Source organism: Notothenia coriiceps, unplaced genomic scaffold (assembly GCF_000735185.1).
Source record: "Notothenia coriiceps isolate Sejong01 unplaced genomic scaffold, NC01 NC01_scaffold00003273, whole genome shotgun sequence".
NCBI classification, from domain to species: Eukaryota; Metazoa; Chordata; class Actinopteri; order Perciformes; family Nototheniidae; genus Notothenia; species Notothenia coriiceps.
Window position 1 is genome coordinate 176,769 of NW_011335974.1, and position 17,069 is coordinate 193,837.

General features: G+C 41.5%; 1 protein-coding gene across 4 annotated transcripts in view; it reads right to left on the bottom strand.

The window, feature by feature from the left end:
• myh11a (myosin, heavy chain 11a, smooth muscle) overlaps window positions 1-17,069 on the bottom strand; it is a 30,103-nt gene that overhangs the window by 10,011 nt on the left and 3,023 nt on the right. For 2 of the 4 annotated variants that reach the window (XM_010766270.1, XM_010766267.1), the window contains exons 2-25: window positions 16,003-16,367; window positions 15,524-15,680; window positions 11,798-11,825; window positions 7,970-8,069; window positions 7,824-7,850; window positions 5,881-5,973; window positions 5,720-5,783; window positions 5,217-5,315; window positions 4,913-5,056; window positions 4,716-4,811; window positions 4,278-4,396; window positions 3,984-4,136; window positions 3,705-3,878; window positions 3,395-3,568; window positions 3,192-3,306; window positions 2,534-2,727; window positions 2,128-2,249; window positions 1,955-2,024; window positions 1,717-1,877; window positions 1,386-1,494; window positions 1,101-1,232; window positions 694-900; window positions 435-572; window positions 208-331 (exon numbers count right to left, since the gene is read on the bottom strand). In XM_010766270.1, coding sequence (XP_010764572.1) covers window positions 208-331; window positions 435-572; window positions 694-900; window positions 1,101-1,232; window positions 1,386-1,494; window positions 1,717-1,877; window positions 1,955-2,024; window positions 2,128-2,249; window positions 2,534-2,727; window positions 3,192-3,306; window positions 3,395-3,568; window positions 3,705-3,878; window positions 3,984-4,136; window positions 4,278-4,396; window positions 4,716-4,811; window positions 4,913-5,056; window positions 5,217-5,315; window positions 5,720-5,783; window positions 5,881-5,973; window positions 7,824-7,850; window positions 7,970-8,069; window positions 11,798-11,825; window positions 15,524-15,680; window positions 16,003-16,344 — 3,142 coding nt within the window. In that variant the 5' untranslated portion in view covers window positions 16,345-16,367. Of the gene's footprint in view, window positions 1-207; window positions 332-434; window positions 573-693; window positions 901-1,100; window positions 1,233-1,385; window positions 1,495-1,716; window positions 1,878-1,954; window positions 2,025-2,127; window positions 2,250-2,533; window positions 2,728-3,191; window positions 3,307-3,394; window positions 3,569-3,704; window positions 3,879-3,983; window positions 4,137-4,277; window positions 4,397-4,715; window positions 4,812-4,912; window positions 5,057-5,216; window positions 5,316-5,719; window positions 5,784-5,880; window positions 5,979-7,823; window positions 7,851-7,969; window positions 8,070-11,797; window positions 11,826-15,523; window positions 15,681-16,002; window positions 16,368-17,069 lie in introns of all 4 variants that reach the window. The other 2 variants (XM_010766269.1, XM_010766268.1) reach the window with 2 other exon arrangements.

A 17,069-nucleotide genomic window follows, 5' to 3' on the forward strand; every position in this document is an offset into this window, starting at 1 on the left:
ATTACTGTGAAATGTATTATGTTTTCGTCCTTATTACAACAAACACACACTTGCAACTGATAACACTGGCAATGATTTTATATTTATTAGACTATTAAAAAATATCATGCTTCAAAAAAGTGGGGGCTCCAAATAAGTGGGGGAACGGCGATCCCCCACGTCCAACGACCACTACACCACTGATGACAATCCATAACAGATAATTACCCTCCAGTTCAGAGATCATGGACTCGTGTTTATTTTTAAGCTTGGTTAGGTTCTTCGACTTCTCCTCTTCCTCTGACAGGTTGGAACTAAAGTCTGCAACCCTCTCCTCCATCAGCTTCCTCTCCTACAAAACACAATGAGTTACTGAAATCCACTCTTTCCTGTCGATACACTAGCTCTCTTAATAATTGCTTGACCAACATAGGGCGTTGTTTGTCCACACTCACCTTCAGCAGCTTGTTGTTGTGGTCCTCCATCACCAAAATGTCATCCTCCAGCTTTTTGACCTTCCCCTCACAGGTCACCTTCTCAAGTTGCAGCTTCTGACGGGCATCTTCCTCCTCCTCCAAATGTTCTTCCAATTCCTAAAAATGAATAATGCAGCTTCAGTTGCTGCTTCATACTGTAGCTGATCATAAAGCATCTCGTCTAAATAACGGCTACAAGAAACAATAAGATATAGACAAAAAACACATATGTGCAGACCTGCATCTGCTGCTGCATTTTCTTCTTATCCACTAACAGAGCCTGAGCACGTTCTTCCTCTTCGTCCAGTCTGGCCTCCATCTCGTGGAGGATCTCCTCCAACTCCTGCTTCTTAGCTCCCAGACGAACCCTCATCTCCTCAGCCTCGGCGTACAGCTCTGTCTCTGCTTGGAGCTGCTCCTGCAGTGCGTTCCTCTCCTCCAAAACCTGGATCACACAGACAAGAAACTATTCAGCTCAGCTTCAATGTCAGCAGATTCCTTTCGAATCAAAGCTTGTTCTCATTGTCTTTGAATCACTCAATGAAATAGTGAAAAGGAACGTGACATTGGTACCTCAAGCAAATTTAAATGGATATGACATCAAGTCAAAACAAACTATGTTTATAAATGTGTTTGAGTCGTTACCGATGTGTGCTTCAGGGAGATCTCCTTCAGCTCCGATTCAAACTTTATAGCGCCTTCTTTGGCTTTAGTCAGCTCTTCATCCTTCAGACCCATCTCCTCTTCCTGTCGGGTCACTTGCAGCAGAGGCTTGACCTGCAGGTCAGGAAGATAGGCATGGTAAGAGATTTAAAATACTATAAAGGCAAGACAAGAATTGATTGTATGGCTAGATTAAAATATTTTATAAGCTTAGAATAAAACGATGTAATAGTTTTGTTTTATTTCTATGCAGAAGAACTAGCTGACCTTTGTGAAGAGCCTCCACCACTGCCAGTTCCTGAGTTTGAGGTAGGCAGCGCAGTTCCTCTGGATCACCTTCATGGCTGTGAGCTGCTGTTGCCTCTTGGAAAATGCCCTTTAAAAAACAAAACAGTGAAAGAAATGTGTCATGTGTTACATAAAGCATTGTGTATTTCATTGTTTTGTGTTAAAAACTGCAAACATTTAAGGAAAGCCTCAATCAAATGTAAAATAAAAAGGGCTAAAGTACAGTCTAAAAGATTGTATTAGATATATTGAGCTTGTGAACACTGTAACACAGTGCTCAAGTATGCGAGGGGGTTCTGTGTATTCATACTTTCTGGCGAGGAAGCCTCTAGCCTGCGACTGGAAAGCGATGATGACCACGGTGATCTTCAGGTCTCTCTCCTCCTCCAGCTGGGCCAGCACTCCTGTGCGGAAGAAGATTTTACTCTGTCCGATCCTGTACAGGTTGGGGTCCAAGTCCAGGTGCTTGATCTACACAGACAGACGATCAGTGAGCAAAAGGAGGCAGAGGTATACATTACTTTGCAGATTTAAAATGATGTGTTTACCATCAGGCAGCAGGCCTGTTTGCCGTCCATGAAACCTTTGGGGATAGCGTTTGCAGCCAGGATCTCATAACTATGAGCAAGGAAAAGACACACAGATGCTTAGCAATGAAAGACGAGTTTGCTGAAATATTACAAACTCTAGCAGCACATTATAAGTTAGTAAATCTTCTAACCGCTGGCGGAACTCCTGGAAGACAATTCTGTTGGGGAATCCTTGTCTGCAGATCCTGATCCCCTCCAACACGCCGTTACACCGCAGCTGCTCCAGGACCAGGAACGCATCCAGCTTGCCGGCCTGAGGAGAATGTGAGGAGAAACTTAGTACTTTGGGTTGACACTCAATACTAAATGGATACTGCATCATGTGTATACTTGTTTTCCTATGTTATATAATACATGTTACAGTTTAAAGAATATACAATATAGATGTAAAGAAACACAACTATTAGTATGGTTGTGCAGTTGCCCTCCTGTGAAATGATGTCTGGGAAAACAAGCTAGTAGATCCCCGAAGATACTGACTTTGTCCTCACTATGTAAAAAATACAGCACGTTTATCGTCAATGCGCTTTGCGTTACCTTCTTCTCGTGGTTGGGGATGATGCACCTCACGAAGTTGGGCTGGGTGTTGTGCAGTGTGGTCATGAGTTTGGCCAGAGACTCCTTGTAGAGCTGTCCCACCGTGCGGAACATTCCCTTCTTGGTCTTTGAGCCGCTCGGCATAGAGCTGTCTGACATCTTGGCTATGGTGTCGAGACCTACCACTCTGTCCGCTGAAACAGACATACTTATGTTAATAGGAAAAACGTGTGTTTACTGGTTTAAATGGTTGAACTGTGCTGGATTTCTTTGGTTTCTAGTGTAATTCATTCACATATATGCAGTTTGTTTCAAAATAATCTGAAAGACACAATGTTTTGTTTCGAGAGAACTGAGAGAATCCAGATGGAAATATGTGCAGCCTTATCTCTACTCCATTCATTTGAATGTCAGGACTTTGAAACATATGTTTTGTTTGTTATTACTGAAAAAAGGATGATTCTCAAGTAATGTAAAGCTACCAGGTCTCATTGTTTCTCTATATATTGTTAAGCAAACTAGTAGCAGTGATACAGCTTGAGAGGCTTCAGAGCAACCCACATCAACATTTCAGAGTACCTGTGGTCCAATTATTCAGCACTTGAATTCTTCTGTTTGTTAACTAAGGCGGTGTTTGGCTAAAACCAGTACATCTCACCATCTTTCCAGAGGTCTTGCACAAACTGGCTTGAGGAGTTGTTAAGCAGCGATGTGACGTTGTCATTCAGAGGGTCCATGTTCTTGGTCAGCCAGGCGGTGGCGTTATAGTCCACCTAAAAATCAAAACAATATCAATGTTATTTGAGATTTCATTGAAATGACTCCAATTGAATCATATTGTACACATCCCCTTGTACTCACCCTCCCAGCATAATGGAACAGAGAAAACTCTGTCTTGCTCTTGAGCTGTTTAGTTTTGGCAAATTTGATATGGTTCCCTTGTGTGTTCATGAGTTTCTCCACAAAGGAGACATCTGTAGCTTTGGGGAACCAGCACTCTTCGTCCAGCAGGGCCAGGACGCCTGGAGGGTTGTTCTGAAGAGAATATGCTGTGATTAGCTATATGACATCATTTTTGATGAAAACAAATCAAACCATAAAGTATCTGCTCTCGGTCAGGAAATGATCCTTGGCTTGCCCTTGCTTCTTTTATCATCTCAAAGCCACTCACCGGCCTCTCGATGAGCTCGATGCAGGGCTGCAGGTCCAGGCCAAAGTCGATGAAGCTCCACTCGATGCCCTCCCTCTGGTACTCCTCCTGCTCCAGCACGAACATGGTGTGGTTGAAGAGCTGCTGCAGCTTCTCGTTGGTGTAATTGATGCACAGCTGTTCAAATGAGTTGTCCTGTAAAAAACAAAAAACAGATGTGAAGATGTATATTATAAATAAAAAATGTTGTGTGTGTTTAGCAAGCTACACAACAGCTTGTTGAGTTCTGACTGTACTCACCTCAAAGATCTCAAAGCCGGCGATGTCGAGGATTCCCAGGAAGGAGGCCCCCTGGCGTTTGGTTTTGTCCAGCGCCCTGTTGACTTTGCCCAGGATCCAGCGGAAGAGCCGCTCAAACACGGCTTTAGCCAGAGCTTCAATAGCAAAGTCGGCCTAACAAACACACACACAGATAATACCAGATGAGAGATCAGAGTGTCGAAGTTGACTTAATCTCAGATGTCGAGTTTTGGAAGTTTTTATTATGTGCAGTATCTGCTTTTAATGTTCTTATGGTGTACCACGGTTAAGTACCTGCTCTTTGGTTTGGGCCTTCTGCACCACCTCTCTGCCCACTTTGATGCGAGGGGTGAGGATTGCCCGGGTGAAGTCTGTCACATTGATACCCTGCAGGTGACACACCTTCTGGGCCACTAGAGGGAGAACAATTAACACCAAGATGCCTTAAGAAAAATTCTACATGTACCGCTGTAGTACAAAGTAAGTTGAGGTGAATATAAAAATGTATTGTTAAAAGTTTTAGTGTCTTCAAAAAGAAGTGGATTGATTGTATATTTTGTTATCTTCTTAGAAATTTATTTTGGAAGACTTGAAAATGATTAATGTCAGGAAAAGAAGCAAATTATAAGTTGATGTGAATAGTATATTGTGAAATTGGTAGAATTTGATGTTAACATGTAGTTACGAATTATGGTATCAAGTTTTTAATAGTGAGAAGTTGTGGTGTCTGACCGGTGTTGTCTGGCATGGTGGCCTGCTCCTGGTTCCTCTCTTTCTTGAACTCAATGTTTCCAAGCTGCATGACAGTGGAGCACACCTTCAGGATATCTGAAACACAGGGAAAAGACAGTTAGCATCAAAGAGAAACAGCATTAGCACCCACACCTATCATTCATTCTCCAAGAGTTAATCTAAGTCATTTCAGATACCGAGTCTTTCTTCATCGGTCAGGCCCATGATCTTCATGGCCTCCATGGTCTCCTCGTACATCTCATCGTCCTGCTGGCCGGGGAGCTGAACGTGACCAGCGCTCAGGAAGCGGTAGTTACTAAAGGGCTCCAGGAGAAGCTCCTCTGAAAAGATAAGACACTTCGTTAAACAGCTTGTGGTTAACTGATGAACTTTCTGGGAATTTGATGGACAACATATGTTCAATTAAGCTACAGTAAGTGCTCAGCAGCAAGTAATATAACTGAGATTATGGAAAAGAAGGCGCATTATGTTTTAACTCACCGCGCTGTTTCCCCTGGACACCGGCGATCATGTAGTAGAAGATGTGAAAGGCTCTTTCTGTCTTTGCTTGTCTGATACAGCGAGATTTCTCCAGCAGGTCTGAGAGTTTCAGCTGTTAAAGAATACATATATACACTGAGGAGAGATTAGCAAAGACACTTCGGTTCAGCCCCTTTATGAAGGTCAGTGTTCAATGCCATTTTGTTCCTAATTTGCTTCCATCTCTATGATTTCCATTATGCGTTAAAGATTAGATTATTACATTCAAATATTCTATTTGAATCTAGTATACTATTATCTTAAAAAAAAACAAAGATTGGAAAGCATTGTGAAAAAATGTATTGGGCAAAGTAAACGTTTACTAAAAAGGAACATCTAAACCAGGATTAAAGTGGTATTGATTTGATACAAAATATCAGATATCATTTTTAGGGCTATAGAATGTCCTTTGTAAAGGTGCATTTTGAGTTTTAAGACCAAAAAGCCCCACACAGACAGGATACAAGTCTCAACATTGGCTCCAACGATGTAGCCGGTCACATCAAAATTGATACGGATGAATTTACCCTATGGGAGAGACACGGAGAGAAAATTTTACAGATAGAAAAAGTGTCATTATCAAAAATTGCCTTTTGACAAAATTCATCTACATCTTAAAACTCACAAATCGGGATGAGTTGTCGTTTTTGATGGTCTTGGCATTTCCGAAGGCCTCCAGGATGGGATTGGTCTGCAGGAGCTGCTTCTCCAGCTCCCCCTGGTGACAGCAGTGGCAAACAGAAACATCAATATTATACACTGATCTGTTTACTGGAGGTGGGTGTGCAGCAGGTGGTGATGGGTGAAATCGTTAATGGTGGATATGGGTCAGGGAAAGTTGATCAGTATTATCACTGATGTGTGAGCGACAAGATGAAAAAATAAACTCAACCTCAACAGATCAGAAATATTACCAACAGGTAAATCCTTTAGTAGCTCCATTATAATATATTCCTTTACGGACTTTCTTTGATACTCTTCAGTATGTTATGTAACACAGACATATGGCTTATCCATCAGTGCAGGGAGAGTGTTAAAAATGAGGAGATCTGCTGTTGTTGATGGGAAAACAGAGAGTAAGGCCGAGGAGTGACGTCTCTTCTGGTCAGATGAGGAATCTGGATAATGTTAACATCACAAAACCTTTGAGAAATCCTACTAAAGTACTTCCACTCATGTGTAAGATATTTCAAATGATTCTGATTCACTAACAGCCTTCTGGATGAGATTGTCTTTCAGCGTGACTGCGGACTGGTGGGTGGAGCGGCAGCTGTAAATGAGGCAGACACCCCGTCTCTGTGCATCCAGCTAATCCACCTGATCAAAGTGGTCTCTGTCTGACTAACACCAAGGTCAGGCGCTGTAGATCTCTACCTCCTGCTTAAAAACACTCTCCTCTGCTACCATGTAAACGAGCTAACGCCATAAAGAGGAGAGGGGCATGACTTGGGTTAATATTGTGATGAAGATGGCAACAGTGATTAGAGCTTTGATTAGTGATGGACATATTTAGACATGTTTCACTCCTCATCAATCTTGTTTTTGAGTTCTTACTCAGTGGTACATTTTTTTTTTTTATGTAAGGAAAAACAAGAGAGATACAGACCAGCTGAAGAGGAGCAGTTCAGAGTTGGCAGAACAGAGAGGAGGGTCTTGTTCAATAAAGTCACTGGGGGAAAGAAAGGAGAAAAAAGAGAAATAGAGCAAAGCAAATGGCAAGAAAGCAAAACAGAGCTGTTGAGAACGATTGTCCTTCAGACGCTGGTTAAATAAAACGCTCGAGCAGATAGCTAATGAGCAAGTTGATGAGTCAAAATAGTGCCTGAGGAAAAAAGAAAGTGAAAGCAGAGAAAAAAGAGACCCGATTTTTGTTTCTGGTTGTGCGGGGTCCATGGGAGCCTTGAGGTCTTACTGAGGATCGGGAAGTGACCCTGAGGCTCGGTGGGGTCAATAGCGACGGAGGCATTGCTTTGACCCACACAGTTATACGTCCAATACCTACACCAGCGCCAGAGCAACACCACAAACCATCAACGTCTATTGGGGACGCCATCTTACTCATCCTGACTCAAGTGCTGGCAAAGTCAGGGCAGATGGCAGGTGAGAGGACGAGGAGTAGGGCGGAGGTCAGAGAGGAAGGTGCGGGGGGGAGTCGGTGTTTAATAGATAAGAACAGGACATGCTCACACTGTGCTCGTTGATCTGTGAGAGACCCTGTCACTGCCGGGGAGGCCATTATCATCTCCCCTGGCAGTGAAAGGGTGTTCGTAAGAAAAATGTATGACACAAAACTCAAACACGATAAAGGTGTGTTAAACTCGACACGCCCTCCACTGAACACTTAGGTAGGTTTGAAAAGTGACCGCGAGTCAGTACTATGATGGTCATGCAATGTAAATCAAGTCTTGTTGGGTAAGATACAGAAATGACAATATTAGGGTAAACACCGTCTAACAGGTTTTTTATGAGGGGGTAACTCAGTGACAATTCCTTCATGCACGTTTCTAATCGAAGGCACACACAAACACTACACACAAAAACACACTCCGGGGATTCCCTTTTACTCACGTAGGCAAACTGTACTCCTGATTGTTGCTATTTGGAGGAAATTGCAATATACAGGATTAAACTGGGATGCTTGCTACACATGTTGAAGAGTGAGGGAACTGGCTGACAGATGTTTGAAACAACATGATCTTCACACGGATACTTACAGCACTGCTGTCCTTCTTGCCTTTATGTGAGGAGGCCACAAGAGCCAGATACTGGATGACCTTCTTGGTGTTCTCCGTCTTTCCGGCACCGGACTCTCCACTAGAGAGGAAAAAGCGAGGAGGGGATTAAAAGATGCAGAGGGGAGATAGAGAGAGAGAACAAGAAGATAAGCAGCACTGACAGGTGCTCTGTTCACACTTCAATAACCCAGTTTAATTGAAGGAAAAAGGCTGTCCAAATGTCTGACTCAAAGCAAAATGTTATTGTTCAGTAGGCCTGGCAGTATGCACAGATCCCCATGTGCCCAGATCCTTTTAAAAGCTATCACATAATAATCCACACATGAATTTAAATTAATTTATTTTAGAGATCTAATTGAATAGTTTAAAACAAGGAGAATAAGTATTTTTTTAAACAAGATATTTTGGCCTTCCTTCCTATTACTTGATAGACAACAGAGTAGATATGGACAAAAAAGGTTGGTTGGGGGAAGTGTATATGAAGTGCCACACATTTGTTTGCACCAGTCTAAGGTTCCAGTCTGTATGCTAAGCTAAGCTAACAGGATGCTCTTCAAATCTAACTATCTGCAAGTAGGTGAAAGTGTATACATTTTCTTTTTTGTATTGATTCCCATCAGAAGCACAGCAATAATGCCATAACACTTCAATACAATCAGTGAGTATATAGCTGGAAGAAACATATGACATTTACAGAATGATTAGGAGTTAAGTGACAGATACCCTCAATGAAGCTACAATCCTACAAGTAAAAGTTATACTGACTTTTAAAAGACATTGAATAAAACAAACCTTTCAAACAGAAGCTAGAACACATTCTTTCCAGAAAAGGTTCATGGATACTTAGAAAGACAAAGTTGAATGATACCAGAGCCACCAGTCCCTCAGACAGGGGCCCATAAAAGGCATGGGATGCTCCCTGTTGGGGTTTGGCAGCCCCGAGAGGAATCTAATGACTGTGTCCTGATCACGTTTGGTGACGTCCAGGCTCCTACTGCAGGAGAGTGCTGCTTCAGATGGGCTATTGAACTGTCTCTTTCTGTACGTCCTTCTTACCATCAGCACTACTGTCCCTGACCATAACAGGATGATTACATAGATTACCATAGTATCATATTTTACCAGAGGTACCATATTGCTAATATTCAGATGTGTTTTATTATGGTTTTGTATATCTCGGCTTTTCTTCTTGTAAATGATTGAATATTTTAAGAATGTTTTAAGACTTGGGGAATCATGGACATCTAATAAAGTGCTGTAAGTCTTGCCATGAGTTAATCATTTCATTTTCTGACAAGGGGCCCCCTGTACTAATGGCACATGAAGTCTCCCTATGCAGTCTGTGTTTTCTGCATGGTCATGTGTTTGATAACACCATGTCAAAAAGGTACAGTCTTGTGAAACATGATAGTACAAGATCCAATGGTGTAGTTCCACACATGTTCAAAAGGTGTATAAATACTGTAAGATTCTCCCCTTCTGTAGACATGTTCTCTGCTCATTTGATGCAAGGGTAATCTATCTCTTATACTGTTGTACAACAATATCATATTTGAACTTCAATCTGTGTCTGTGCTTTACTGTGTTTCTATTTGGTTATGTTGTGAATGTTTAGAATATATACTGTATTTTGAGACAATATGCATGGCTCAATATCTTTTGTACACGCAAGGTTGAGAAACAGCAGTTGTATACGACTCAAACACTTATCCTCTCAGTCAATCTGAAAAAGGGAAACCCCTACACTCTGGACAAATAAAAGGGAACCCTCAATGTGTACATGTGATGAATTAACGCCCTCAGCAGGGTCAGACCAGGCTGGGAGTCGGCAACATCCTGCCACTTTACCGCCACTATTCTATTCCCTCCGTCCGAGTTTCACACACACACACAATGAATATTGGACCGAGGAAACTAGTGACCCTGCTGAGATGAAATGTCAACATGGATTTAGCAGTCCCTGCTATTTCCCATGACAAATTCTTGCTACTGTGTGGAGGTATTTGAAGAAATACAAACACTCCTTGAATGACCTGAACACACATTGTCAAAGTTAGTACAATAAAGTTGACTACCTTCTTGGAAAAGAGGGAATTGTTAAAAAAGTGTATTTCAGTAGTTATGACGTTGCTGAAACAATCCTTAATTCACCTGGAAATCTTACCAATGTTGTACCATGTTAACTGATGCCTTGCCAGCATGCTTTTCTGATTATCTTTATCTGGTTGGATCTGTCTATACCAAAGCAATTTACAGGATACAGGAAATCCATACAATTATAGTTACATAAGTCTCCCATGACAACATATTAACAAATGTTCTAAACGATGGATTGCAGTAATAACAATACCGCCAAAGAACATACAGGGCAATTAAACACATGTGTAAACACACACGCAGGAGGAGCATGTCACACGTGACATCCATGTATTGCACCAGTACCATTTCTCCCATATAAGGCTGCAGAGGCCAGCCACCAACTGAAGCTCAAACTGAAATACAGAGTTTGTTTTGAATTTCTCTTGAATCATATTCCTTGGAAGCTTATCACCTTAAAAAGGGTTGTGTGTATTTTTACAATACAATACAATACAGCTTTATTTATATAGCACTTTAAACCTCCAGACTGAAGTGCTGTACAGGCAAATAAACAAAACAAAACATATCTATCGTTAGCATCCAACAGTTATCTTCATGTTCACCAGAACTGTAAACAAATGTTCCCGCACACAGACGGGGATAAATACTAGCAAAAGAAAGCTTGATTGTCGAGGAAATGGTCCGATCAAATGAAAGAATGTGCAGCATCCTGGCATCTGTACAATGTCGATGATAAAAAAGCCTTTAGGGCAAAGAGCCTTTTCATTTCCTTAACTGGGAACGCGGGATGCTGAGCTGCAAAATGCTACTGTTGAGTCAGAACTAGGTCGGGAATATACTGCGATAGATATTACTGTACATTAACCCGTCAATTAGTATGACAATAAAACACTGTTGGTCCATTTAGGGTGCACCCTCTCTACTTATTTGACTTATTGCATAAAAGCCCTCCCTTTCCGAAGTTATCCTTCTGATGAGGTAAGAAAGCAGCATGTTGTTAGTGTGTGTAGACAGAGATACAAATAGATGGGATGTAGAGTATGTGAGAGTGGAAAGTTAGTTTGTGGAGGTCGAACTAAGGGCCAACAGTTCCTAGAAACAGTAGGAAATACAGCGTCACAAATGATGACCTAAACCCACATAAAGACACTTAAATGGGGAAAGGAAGCACATATTAATTTCATTTCTATGAATTAAAGTAAAGTTCAGCTCAATCCAAATATCAAGCCAGACAAAAAGAAGTCTCTGGGTGTAAGATAGATGTCAAAGTTCTCAATAATTAGTTTGATGAAAATAAACAAACAAAATGGAGCCAAAACATTTGCAGAGCTTATCTGCTTCTCCCATTAGGACGCAGGGCACACTTCCTGACCGGGGCTCTGAGAGGAGAGCAAGGCCACAGCCCTATGGGACAGATTCAGGCTCATCCAGTACGGCTCCATTTAAATACAACATGCTGCAACATTATCTAAAAGCATTCTGCATGCAACTGTCATCATCTTCTAAAATATCAACTGTTATATGAATGATTTCTTGATAAGTGGGCTGGGCGCTGAGAGACGAGTCAGGTATCTAATGTGTTCAACTGTGTCTACAACAGCATTATGTAACTGCTCTTCACGTACACACAGCTTTCCTTCTAGCATCTATGTGACGTCTAGGAAAAAGATTAAGGCAAGGCGACAGAAGAGAAAGATTTGGACTTACGTGCAGAGAATGGACTGGTCCTCTCGATCTGAAGACACAGAGAAAGTTCACAGTGTTAGACAGCCCAGTCTAAAATATACAGAATTCACTTATAAAAGACGTGCTAAACCAAAGGTATCTGCAAAAACAAAGTGCAAATATGTACTTTTTTATGATGCATTACAAGAGCGTTGACTTTATTTTATTCTTCCTCTATGCTTGGCTGGAGGTGTACAGTCATGCACAATAGCTACACTACTGTACATACCACATGTGAAACCACAAGCCCTTCTCCAGGAATAAAGATCAGTCTAGTGTTACATTTAAGACACCAGCTGGGAGTCGGTTCAGTGCATTCAGTGCGCACAGGAGGCCGAGTGATTTACGCAGGCTCTAGTCCACTGTGCCTAAACAAACATGTCACTCCCACAAATACTTAGATTTTTAACCATGAAAATCAACCCTTAATGTGCTTTGCAGTGCGTCATCCCAAAATACTCCAGGGATAATACTGTGAGTCCATGTAAGGCTTTTTTGTAACTGTATCCTCCAACGTATACCCCTCCTGGGGGAGTACAGGGAGTACTGTTGTGAGAAAAGATAACTTTGCTGTTAGCGTTTGACATGAAACCTCTTAGTAAATGACTCCTGGAAAAGACACCAAGCTATGATTCTTCATCTTCATAGAGTGAAGATCATCATTCGTGTGAGGAATTGTGATTTTTGTACTGTGATTAATCGCTCTGTGTTACAGTGTGCAGACGGCCCTAAACTGTAAACTACCACGGATGCTGTTTCTCTGTTTGGAATCGTTTTTGGCGGCCGTTCCACTGGTTCCATTCCTTACATACACACACATGATGCAGCCTCTCCGTACTGCCTAATTAAGGCAGATGGAGGGAGAGGGATGTGGCCAGAGTCGTAAGCAAAAGACTCCCTAGAAAAGAGAAACTTTTAAAAATATTAAGGATATTTTTGTGACACTGATCTTTACAGGTTAAAACTCTAAATTTGATTAAAGGGTATCATCAATGTCTCTGTACCACAGACACCAGTGGAGGAAAGGAACTGAGTAGTTTTACTTTACCTTATAATTGTAGTAATATAGTATCTTCATTTTAAGTACCATTCTTGATGCACTACTTTTTCTTGAAATTACTTTTACTGAAGAATCTGAATACTTTTTCCACCACTGCCAAACACAGTGGGAGCCGAGAGGAACAGCAGGGAGACTTCAGACAGCCAAACTCCCTGAGGGAATATCACATTTGTATCTTGCGGACATCAAAGACTGAGGCACAATTTCTGAAATATGGGATCTCTGCCAAGATTGCAGCAGGAAGAATTTCTCAAAGCTTAAGCGAGTTATCTGGGTTTTGCTGTTCTGCACCACTTCCATTCCTACATGTGAACTGTTCACACCATAGCACTCAGTGTAGACATCCTGCTTCATTAGGTGCTAGTTCATGGGAAACCCCTCTACTGCATCAGCACTAACAACTCCATGCCGGCCGCAGTGTTATTTAAATAAAGGCTCAAAGAGTCTAATAGATGTGCAGATTTAGTCTTAACCTTGTGGTAGTTGAACGAAGACTCTTGTGTGCAAAGGCTTATCGGAAGGATTTATATTAAGACCATCCTGAATCTTAAAGCTCTTGGATAAAAGTTATTCTTCATTATGCAAGACTTAAAGGCAAGCTTGTCCGTTGGAAAAATGTTTAGGATTAAAAACTTAAGATTCCAAGGGAGAATGATCATAACATAGGAACAGCTAATTCAATTGACCAGCTCATTTCTTATTCAAAATGTGGGTTACTTAGCACATCTAGGACCTCAGGAAGTCTCAACTTCTGTGTTTATTACCTCCCTTTAAAGCTTGCCTCTATCTTTTCCTTTGCATTTTATTAACCAAGGAAAAACTGAATGTGTGGTCCATGCTCTTAAACAATCTATTGTCACTTCCTATATCATTAGCTGAAGCAAACAGCTGATTTGTTTAGTCTGAAAAATGCAGCAAATCAAAACATACTCTTTATTTACGAGTGTTCCACATAGTGTTTTGGGAGGTGACAAGCATCTGATTCTCCCACAATCTGCAGCTGCGTGGCTTCTTTTGCAGGGTTGAGCTAAAGAAGTATAACCCAAACACAGATAAATCCTCCTCCTTCTTGTTTACTTCTGACACCATGTTTACACACAATAGCTGTACCGGTAAAAACAATGACTTCCTGTGTACCGGCCTCGTGGAATTTAAAATCCCCCAATGAACACATATTAGTGACAGTTGCATTCTTAAAGTACTGGGAGGCCTTAAGCTTTCATAAAGCATTGCTTAGCTCGAGTGTGTTGTGGTTGATGCTCATAGTCAGTCCAGGAAGTATCATCAACGTGTTTCAATGTTTTGGATCAATGACTAGTGCAGAATGCAGAATTATTCATTATTCTCAAACCGGGAATGTACATTTATAATAGATGGTAGACTTAGCCGTCTTTATATCATGAATTATATTGTTATTGTATATTTAAAAAACAAGTGTATGCTTCTCATGGGTCAAATCCTCCATATCATAAGCTGAGTGACTTGGCAGATGTATCAGTTTCTCTGTTTGCAGCCGCAGAGATTAAATGGTGTGTTTTTGGAGGATCTGGGAAAATCCCCACTTTCTTCAGAGCACTTTAAACAATTATTTCCTAACTTAACTGTAAGTCCTGTCCAAACATCCTTTTTCATTGGGATACTCATCAAACCAAAGCAGAAAGTACAATCTCAAACTATTTCTCAAACCCATTTATAGGAACCTTTATTTCTCCTTTCTCGTGCAAGAAAAGAACGTTTGTATTCACACTGACCGAAAGAGAAAAAATATGTAGATAATATAAATGAATGAGGAAGGGGAGGCTGCTGAAACAGGAAATGTTTTACTGCCCTCCACCCATCTCCCCATCCAGATGTCAACTCCTCTGAGAGATCATCCTCACATCAACATGAAGTCCAGTGGGCACGACCCCCTGGAAGCATAAGAAACGGATTCTCTGGGAAACCAGCTGCTCTAAGGACTGATCCCAGAGCCATTTACTGTAAGCAGAGAGCACCACTCTGCCAGGGCCACTATCGTCACCTCTACACGACGACACTGACTCTCAAATAGGCCATAGAATCATTCTTTTTGTCACACTCCATTACCAACTTCTTTGTAATTCATTAAAGCAGACAGATACTGTAAACTATAAAGTTGATTTTATGCCGTACAAAATAATAAACACAGTTCTGCTTTTGGAACCATCAGCCTGACAGCGTTGTGGTTTTGTCAACATGACAGAGCTAAATGCTACCGGCCACCATCACTCAGACAGAAGTGAGACATTTGACAGCTGATGCCACAGCTCACACTGATACAGAGCTCTTTAAAGCTAGCAGCAAACACTTCAATTTGACAGACATGACTTGAAAACACAAGAGGCTAGCAGCTTAGTTATGTGTGAAGACTGTCAATGAGTAACAATAGCTCTTATGCCACCCTTCCATGAGCTAGTTTCCTATCATTGATTCATTTACATTTGATGAGTTATTGGGTGTTGTAACTAATACCTGGAAGGCTACCAGTCCCTCATAAAGAAAACAACCCAGGGAATAGACAACTCTTGACATACACAACTCTATTACGCACAACATAACTGCAAAAGAATGGAACGTAAATTATATTGCTGCTCCATCAGAGGGAAATGGGAGCTTCGGGAACATCATACCTTGCATCATGTTCCTGTAGGCATTATCAGCGATGGCGTAGATATGAGGGGGGACTTCATGTCGTTTCTTCCCTTTGTACATGTCGATGATCTTCTCTGAGTAAATGGGCAGCATTTTATAGGGGTTCACCACCACGCAGAACAGGCCGGAGTACGTCTGAGAGAAAAGAGGGCGAGAACACTTAGTGTGTAGGGATGTTTGTATTGTATTTCTATAATTCAGGAGACTTCAACAAGTCAGGGTCAGAAAGCAATGATAAAGACTGAAAAACAAGTACAAATACAGGATTTGGATTCTTTAAGGCTTATTATTCGTTAGCCATCTTTGTATCATAATTAAGATTACAACATAAGGTTCAAATTCAGGGAATGTCCGAGAGATACCCAATAAATATATAAATACCTGGGTGTAATTACACAATGAGAGGCCGTGAGTGAATGATAGTGGGAGCATTAAGATGTTTTTACTGTATACTTACGTAAATAAGTCCAGAGAAGTACCTCTCGCGGATGTTGTGCAACACCGAGGCTTCGTTCAGGCAGGTGAGCTCGGCCATGTCCTCCACCTTGCTGAACTTGGGCGGGTTCATCTTCTGGATGTCGTCCTTGTTGACCGTCAGCTTCTTGGCACTGTCAGCCAGCACCACCAGCACCTCGTCGCCGTGCTCCTCCTTGATACTGGCCGCCTCGAAGCCATGCTTCTCAGACGGGATCCACACCAGCTTCTTTGCGGACCAGTCAGCCTGAGCCATGGGGCTGTTCAGGAAGTCTTTGTCCACAAAGAGGAACTTCTCGTCATCGGACGGGGCCTTCTTGGACATCTTGGATTGAGTTGGAGGGCCAACTGTTGGATGAACCAAGAGATTAGATGTTAGAAAAGAGCAAACAGTTAAGGAAGCAAGGACCGAAGGGAGCTGAAACGGAAGGAAGGAAGCAACAGAGGAAATAAGGGACAAAGCAAGAAAGAAAAATATATGAAGGGGCAAGAAATTAGGCTATGTTCAGAGCGTTAACATTTTATAAAAAAGGTTGTTATTGCAGTTATGCATAAATTGTGATGACTGTATTTTAGAGAAACACTGCACAACTCAAACTGTATAACACATCTTAGCTAACTATATCTCTGCTGCTAGTTGTCCGTTTCTTTTTTGGGAGTAAAAAGACAACAGTTTGTGCACAGGGTTAACTGAGCACGATGAGTTTGATCTCTTAGTATGCTACAAATGCTATTAAAGTCACCTCCTGCCTGTGATTGTAACTCAAAGGGTTAACATGTTTCATCCATCGGGGACTTCCAGACTGCAGTCATTCTCACACCCCCTCTCAAGCCTACACTTTCACATATGCCACAAGGGAGACGGATAAACAATTCAGCTCCCTAATTTAGATAGAAAGATTAAGTGTGGGAAGTTGATTTGGATTAACTCAGTAACAAAGAGAAGTTCATTTTTTTAACAGAAATATCCTTAAACCGTGAACACTCACTGGCATTTACTCGTACTCAATTACAAGTCAGTGCCTAATTGACAACATCCATGTTTTCCAT